Source organism: Toxorhynchites rutilus, chromosome 1 (genome assembly GCF_029784135.1).
Source record: "Toxorhynchites rutilus septentrionalis strain SRP chromosome 1, ASM2978413v1, whole genome shotgun sequence".
NCBI lineage: Eukaryota > Metazoa > Arthropoda > Insecta > Diptera > Culicidae > Toxorhynchites > Toxorhynchites rutilus.
In genome coordinates this window covers 42,711,033-42,719,316 of record NC_073744.1, presented here as the reverse complement: position 1 = coordinate 42,719,316, position 8,284 = coordinate 42,711,033, and the positions used below count along the sequence as shown (strand labels likewise).

Sequence of the window (8,284 nt, the reverse complement as noted above, 5' to 3'; positions counted from 1 at the left end):
AAAATTCGGTACATTTTACAGTTTTTCTTTTATAGAGAAAATGCAAGCCAGACCGCTGAAATTGTGAATGCTGTTTATGGTGTCGATACACCAACAGTAAAATACGTGCAATTTAATTAATTTTTAAAAATTTTAAATTTTTTTAAATATTTTTTTTAATCTTTTTTAGTGCAATACAATAAATTCAGATCTCTACTGTCAACAAATGGACCGTTTAAAGCTAGCTATTGATCAAAAACGCCAAGAATCGGTCAACAGAGGAGGTGGTGTGTTCGGTCAGGACAACGCAAGTCCACACAATTCCGAGAGCTTGATTGAGATGTTTAATGCATCTCATACATAAAAATCTATTGCTAGAGTATTTCGCCAATAAGAATCAAGACTTCTATGATAGAGACATTATGAAGCTACCTCTTGAATGGCAACAAATTTTACGGTGCATATTTGACCCAAATCGGACAATCCGAAGGATAACTTTTTCCCCAACCTAATATCATACAAATTAGGAAAAATTCAAAAAGTCTTCCACTGCTGATATGCTTTCCTCATTTGTTGTGTAAAGATTCATTCCAAAGCACGGATGATGAATTTAGTGTAAATTTGAATATTGATTTCTCTGCACTTGACTGTCGAAAATGTTGATTATTGCCATCAGGGTATTCCATTTCTAAGCCACAAAACCAATAAAAAATTAAATAACTTAAAAATATAATTGACGTTGTTTTGTAGAACAAAAAGAATTCTATCAAATGAATACTTACCAAACAGCAAACAAATCGTTGTAAAATAAAAGAAATATTAAATCGGTTTGAACTTATTCCAAGTTTGCAACTCAAGATAAAGTTAAGTTCAGATCGCCGGAAGTTCATTTCCGCCGGAACAACCAACCCGGAATATGTACAGGTGATCTCAGTGAACCTATGAACACTTGAAGTGAGTGTAGAAGAGCTAGTGGAAAATTTCCAACTGTAATATCCATATTGTAAATTTTAGGGTTTCTCTTGTTTCTTCGAACTTGTTTCATGTCTCCGGAACCTACGAAATTTGATTCTAAAATAATTCAGGATTGTGGTTTCATTTATTACTTACCGGAAAAAAATATCTACAGCCATTCCACGCCAATCCAATATAGTGGTTCTCAGATTGTGGTAATTTTGTTCTTTATCGCAAAACTTTTTTTTTATTAGGGTGCCCATCTCCATTTTAGAGTGGTCTGAATTTTTTTTAAATTTTTTTCCCAAAAATGCTGTTTAATCCAATGTTGAATTATTGTTCATGATTAAAAGGAGTTTAAATTCATACAAAGGGCGATAAATCGGTATACCCAATTACTGAAGAACATCAATCTGTAGCACAAAAAAGGCCATAAATCATACGCACAAATAGCCAGAAGAATACCGAATAGCCGCATTTGAATATCCTTAGATTGCCTTTTTGCCAGTATTCAATAGCGTAGAAATTCCCACTGCTTAATTGTCCACATCAATAAGAGCTTGCATTCTATTATATTTTAGGCCTGTTCTGCTGAGAGCCACTGGTCAATAAGTATCACTGTAAAGCACTGTAAAGCACACTCGTAATAAATCCATCGAACGTTACGCATCTCTCGTTTTTTATTTTGCAAAGGTTCCGCATCCATTGTCGCGTATTAAACCGCTCGCCGAACAGTGTCGATATTATTTTCATTTGTCGTGTCGAAACATGGTCCTTCGAACCGGATCCGCGTAATAACGTAGTTTTCTATCGATCAGTGAACAAAAACTTTTTCGAAGACGTGTATTATAAAGTGTCAAATATTCGTCTTGTTCACTCGACGTGACAAAATCCGCGTTCTCTGCGCCCCGCTGAGTGTCGAGAAATATAAGTGCTTCGGTAGAGTGGTTTAAACAATTTTATACACACGGGACATCCGTGAAACTATATAAAAAAATGTGTATCATTACAAACATATTGTGAGTTAATGAATAAACCAGAAAACCAGTGATCGCGAGTAGCATTATTTCGCGAACTTGTGTCGAATATTCACTCGTAGACTACGCGTTAACTCATTACTGTGGTGAAAAATCGCAGAGCAAAAATTATAGTGGAAAAAGAAAGAAATATTGGTAATACTGATTACCTTTGTGGAGTGAGAATAAATCCCGTCGGCATAAAACGCCTTGCGCTGGTATCCCCATCGCTGATAATTGTCACCACTCATCGCTGTCGTCGCTTCTATCTTCTGTGCCGCAACGAAACAACGCACGCTAAAATCAGGTGGGTTCGTTCCAAATTTATTTAAAACGTAAGAACTGAATTCCGACGAATCTTTCTCCGATTCGAGCGCAATGCTCTCTGAAGAGCCCAAAGCGAGCAATGGTGCTGCTATTGCCCAAAGGCGGGCGGATAATATCGAAAGGTCGTTTCACAAAATTGGTGAATTCGTCAAAAATTTCAATTCGGAGAGAGATTCAGGACAGGTTTTGGTGAGGTTGGCTCGGTTGGAACAACTTTTTGTCGAATATCGAGAAGTAATTTTGGAGTTACAGCTTCTATCTAAATCAGAGGAAGACTATGATAACTTACTCGATGAAATGGAGGAGCAGTACTTCGTTTACAAATCCATACTAACTACATATTCACCAACACAAGCAGGGCTGAGCACGATAAAAGGGAAAGAAGCATCTTTTAACCACATGAAATACCCGGATCTCAAGTTACCTGATTATGGCGGTAAGCTTGAAGATTGGCAATCTTTTCACGATTCATTCCATACTGCGGTTCACTCAAGTAGTGAATTGAACGAAATTCAAAAATTTCAATATTTGAAAGGTTGTTTGAGGGGTGATGCCCTCCGAGTGATTGATTCAATTGCAGTTTCCTCGGAAAATTATTCCTTAGCTTGGAAAATTCTGAACAGTCGTTACGACAACAAGAGAATGCTAATAAAGTGTCACTTGAAAGCACTGTTTGACACACCCGCGATTCGTCGGGAGTCTCCCGAGTCCTTGCTTAGTTTAGTTGATAGCTTCGAACGCAACGTCTCAATTCTCAAGCGTCTTGGTGAACCGGCCGATCGTTGGAGCTCAATTCTCGTCTATCATTTGAGCCTCCGATTAGACAATCATACCCTACGTGAATGGGAACATTTCTCATCAAGAGATAGAGGAAACTCGGACAACGCACCGAATGATGGGATGCCATCATATGTCGATATGATCAAATTTTTACAAGATCACGCCCGCGTGCTCCAATCACTTTCTCCACAATTCAACGTTCATCATCAATCTCGATTTGTGGAAACAAATCCTAAGCCTAAGAAAACAACTCTCCACGTAGCAGAAACAACATCGTCAACCCATCACAGGTGTCAGTGCTGTGATCAAGCTCATTTTCTCGGGAACTGCAGTAAATTCATTAAACTATCGCCTCAGCAACGTTTAGATCTCGTGAAAATGCATCGTCTGTGCTTAAATTGTTTGAAAACAACAGCACATAGTTGCCAAAATTGTCCATCAGGAACCTGTCGAAAGTGCAACCGCAAACATAACACACTGCTCCATTTACCGCCGCTTGTACCTGTAGTAGATCAACTGATTACACCAAATAATTATCGAAAAAATCAATCGTTTCAAATTCCAACCAGCCAAACCGAACCTGGTCCTTCTCGATTATCGCACTCATCACCATTAAACACACTCACCTTTCGCGCTGATCAAATTCCGTCAGCTCATCTCGCAAATTCATCGTCAGATTTGGAACCTACCTCAAACCCACCTGATGCGTTAACAACACACGTGGAATCCCACAACAAAACAGTTCTTTTATGGACAGCTTTAGTCGACTTCAAAAATCAGAACGGAACGCGTTTTCAAGCGCGAATACTTCTCGACAGTGGATCGCAGTGCAATTTTATAACAGAAGCATTGCGGTACAAACTCAATCTCGATCGTATTCACACAACCACAGACGTGGCAGGAATTGGTTCTACAATCGCAAAAGTGAATTACTCTGCAACAGCGGTTATCTCGTCTCGTTTCTCGGCTTTTCAAAAGCGGCTCTCGTTCCTCGTATTGCCATCAATAACTAGAATGCTGCCTTCGAGCTCCGTGGATGTCACTGAGTGGAACATTCCTGTTCAAATTCGTCTAGCTGATCCTACATTCAACGTGCCCGGTCCCATCGATGCCATCGTAGGAAATGAATGTTTTGCAGATCTCCTACGTTATGGCAAAATCAGTCTCGGAAGCAATCTTCCTATACTCCAAAAAACAGTATTTGGGTGGATCGTTTCGGGCAAATGCACAGAAGTGCTTCAACGTGTGCCTCATCATTCGTTTCATTTAAGTCGTCTCGATAACCTAGATTTCTTAGTACAGAAAATGTGGGAATTAGAATCCTGTTCTTCTAATGACAACTGGTCTCCGATGGAACGTGAGTGTGAACGCCACTTCCAGGAAAACATTTCACGCAATTCTCATGGCAGGTATGTCGTGAAATTACCGAAGAAAATCGAATTGATCTCACAGATTCGAGACAATCGAATCACCGCTCAACGCCGTTTTTTATCGATAGAACGCAAGTTCGAATCGAATGAGGAACTTAAACGTCAATATCATGATTTCATTGAAGAATATATAGCGATGGGACATATGAGAGAGGTGTCATCCACGGAAATAATACAATCACCACAATATTTCTTGCCGCATCACGCAATTTTGCGGCCCGAAAGTTCTACAACAAAATTACGCGTCGTTTTTGACGCGTCATCAAAATCCCAATCCGGAATCTCGCTGAATGACGTGCTTCTAAGTGGTCCGACAATCCAGGATTCGCTGATTTCCATAATTATGCGTTATCGTATGCACGCGTTCGTAGTTAGCGCTGATATTGCCAAGATGTACAGGCAGATATTGGTTCATCCGACGGATCAACCGTTGCAGAGAATTTATTGGCGTGACACACGAGATTCTCCGCTCCGAATTTACCAACTTCAAACTCTCACTTATGGGACAAATAGCGCCTCATTTCTCGCCACGAGAGTCCTACAGCAACTTTCACATGATGAAGGGGCAAAGTTTCCCCTTGCTGTTCCCGTACTCCAGAAAGATTTTTATATGGACGACATGCTCACCGGCTCCCACGATATCAGTAAATTGAAAGAAATCTGCACCCAAGTAGTTGGCGTTCTTGAAACAGCGGGACTTCCGCTTCGGAAATTCTCATCGAATTCTCAGGAAATATTGAACATGTTTCCCGATCAACTTAAAGAAACTAAAACTCTATTAGAATTCGATACACATTCTCAAATAAAAATTTTGGGACTTCTTTGGGAACCGCACACTGACGTGATCAAATATAAAGTGCCAAGGTGGGCTCCAATTCAATCGTACACGAAACGATCTATTTTGTCTCAAATGTCCAGCTTATTTGACCCACTTGGTATGCTCGGTCCAGTAATTGTCAAGGCTAAGATGTTCATCCAAATGTTATGGAAAGAAGAGTTCTCTTGGGATCAGCCTCTGCCCAATGTTTATTGTGAAATTTGGAAAGAGTATCAATTACAAATGCCAGAATTGAATAAAATTTGTATACCACGCTTCGTCCTCCCGTTTGAAAAGACCAAAATTGTCGAACTGCATGGTTTCTGCGATGCATCGGAGCAAGCATACGGTGCTTGTTTGTACATCCGTTCCCTTGATTCGAATGGGATCGGAACAGTTCGCCTACTTGCAGCAAAGTCACGAATAGCACCACTGGAAGTAAAATCTATCCCTCGGCTCGAGCTTTGCGCCGCACTTCTCCTCGTACAACTTTTGCAAACAGTAACGAGCAGTATCGGTCATAAGGAAGGTAAAATATTCTTGTGGACAGACTCAACCGTCGCCCTATATTGGATCGCCGGCACTCCATCGACGTGGAAAACTTTTGTGGCGAATAGGGTGGCCGAAATCCAGCGGCTTGCGATAAATGCTATTTGGAGACACGTGCCAAGTCTCGAAAATCCCGCGGACCTCATCTCGAGAGGTGTCAATGCATCGTCTCTCGTCAATAACTTATTGTGGTGGAATGGCCCCGATTGGCTGGCGTCAACGGATCAGCCGTGGCCTGATAACATCACACTATCCTCTTGCCATACGTTGTCGGAAGAATGTGTCGAAATCCGTAAAACCGCTTTACACATTACAACTACGAGCTGTGATATCTTCGAACGTTATTCCTCCTACACGAAACTACTACGTGTAGCATCTCTCTGTCGACGTTTCGCTAAAAATTCAACTCCAGGTTGTACACCTCGGTTTGGCCCAATATCGTCCACAGAAGTTCACCAAACATTGCTGGCGCTCGTGCGAATAGTGCAACAGGAGCACTTCGCTGTCGAAATAGATAGACTTGCGAAAGCAAAGCAAATTCCTCGTTCATCTCGCCTCCGCTTTCTCAATCCGGAGCTCAGGGATGGTCTCATCCGAGTCGGTGGCCGGCTAAAATATGCGGCGGTTCCAGAAAATCATAAAAATCCGCTTGTCCTGCCAGAAAATCACCAATTAACGTTGCTTATCGCCAATGCAGTACATCGAAGAACTTTACACAGCGGTCCTCAACTCCTGTTAGCAGTTATGCGCCACGAATTTTGGCCGCTTAGTGGCAGAAACTTAGCAAGAAAGGTGGTGCATAATTGCGTTATATGCACGAAGGCTAAACCTCGCAACATGGAGCAACTTATGGGTCAGCTACCGTCGGAAAGAATTAACCGCGCTTATCCATTTCAACACGTCGGGGTGGATTTTGCAGGCCCAGTGTATATCAAACCATCCAATCGCAAGGGCGCTCTAGTCAAGGCATATGTGGCAGTCTTCGTATGCCTCACCGTCAAAGCAACACACCTTGAACTGGTCACCGATCTCACTTCTGCCGCATTCATTGCGGCCCTACGTCGATTCATTGCACGCCGTGGGCTTCCGAGCGCAATATATTGTGACAACGCTACTAATTTCACAGCCGCTCAAAGGGAGCTCAAGGAACTTCGCCAGTTGTTATTGTCGCAACATCATAAGAACGCCATACATCTCGAAGCAGCTAGTCTGAAAATTGAATTTCACTTCATCCCTCCCCGCGCACCAACTTTCGGTGGCCTTTGGGAAGCGTGTGTGAAATCATTCAAACACCACATGAGAAGAATCGTCGGCAACAGCCTACTGTCCGTAGAAGCGTTCACAACAGTTTTGGCACAAATCGAAGCCTGCCTAAATTCTCGACCGATAACCCCACTGTCGCCCGACCCGAGAGACCTACAGGCATTAACCCCAGGACATTTCCTTATTGGACGTCCTCTGCTGGCTGTGCCTGAGCCAGATCTCGCTGAAATACCCGAGAACCGGCTAGATTTATGGCAGAAGATCCAATCGATGGTACAGCACTTTTGGAAGCGATGGCAAAATGAATATTTGTCCACTTTGCAATTACGTTACAAATGGACGACATCAAATCAAAATCTTCTTGTTGGTGCCATCGTGCTAATCCGCGAAGAAAATCTACCTGTAGGAAAATGGTCTATGGGAAGAGTAGTGGAAATCCATCCAGGCGAAGACGGTCTCGTTCGAGTCGCTACAGTCAAACTACCGAACAATCAGAAGCCGATGAAGCGGCCTATCACCAAGCTATGCCTTCTCCCGATTCCGGTGGATGCAGCTGTCATCGAAGGAAGTTCGTCGCCTTCCCGTTGTGATGGTGAAAATTGAAAATTTAAATTTAAGAGAAGAATTTTGAAAAATAGTTTTTCAAGGTGGCCGGTATGTTTAATCCAATGTTGAATTATTGTTCATGATTAAAAGGAGTTTAAATTCATACAAAGGGCGATAAATCGGTATACCCAATTACTGAAGAACATCAATCTGTAGCACAAAAAAGGCCATAAATCATACGCACAAATAGCCAGAAGAATACCGAATAGCCGCATTTGAATATCCTTAGATTGCCTTTTTGCCAGTATTCAATAGCGTAGAAATTCCCACTGCTTAATTGTCCACATCAATAAGAGCTTGCATTCTATTATATATTAGGCCTGTTCTGCTGAGAGCCACTGGTCAATAAGTATCACTGTAAAGCACTGTAAAGCACACTCGTAATAAATCCATCGAACGTTACGCATCTCTCGTTTTTTATTTTGCAAAGGTTCCGCATCCATTGTCGCGTATTAAACCGCTCGCCGAACAGTGTCGATATTATTTTCATTTGTCGTGTCGAAACAAATGCCTTTTTTTCAAAAAATACATAACTTTTGAACCATTGAACCGATTTCGATGAT

General features: G+C 41.7%; 1 protein-coding gene across 1 annotated transcript; it reads left to right on the top strand.

Moving 5' to 3' along the window:
* Positions 1 to 2,327: 2,327 nt before the first annotated feature.
* LOC129780429 (uncharacterized) lies at positions 2,328 to 7,718 on the top strand. The gene has a single exon (XM_055788699.1). The coding sequence runs from the start codon at positions 2,328 to 2,330 to the stop codon at positions 7,716 to 7,718; it is 5,391 nt and encodes a 1,796-aa protein (XP_055644674.1).
* The last annotated feature ends 566 nt before the right edge of the window (positions 7,719 to 8,284 follow it).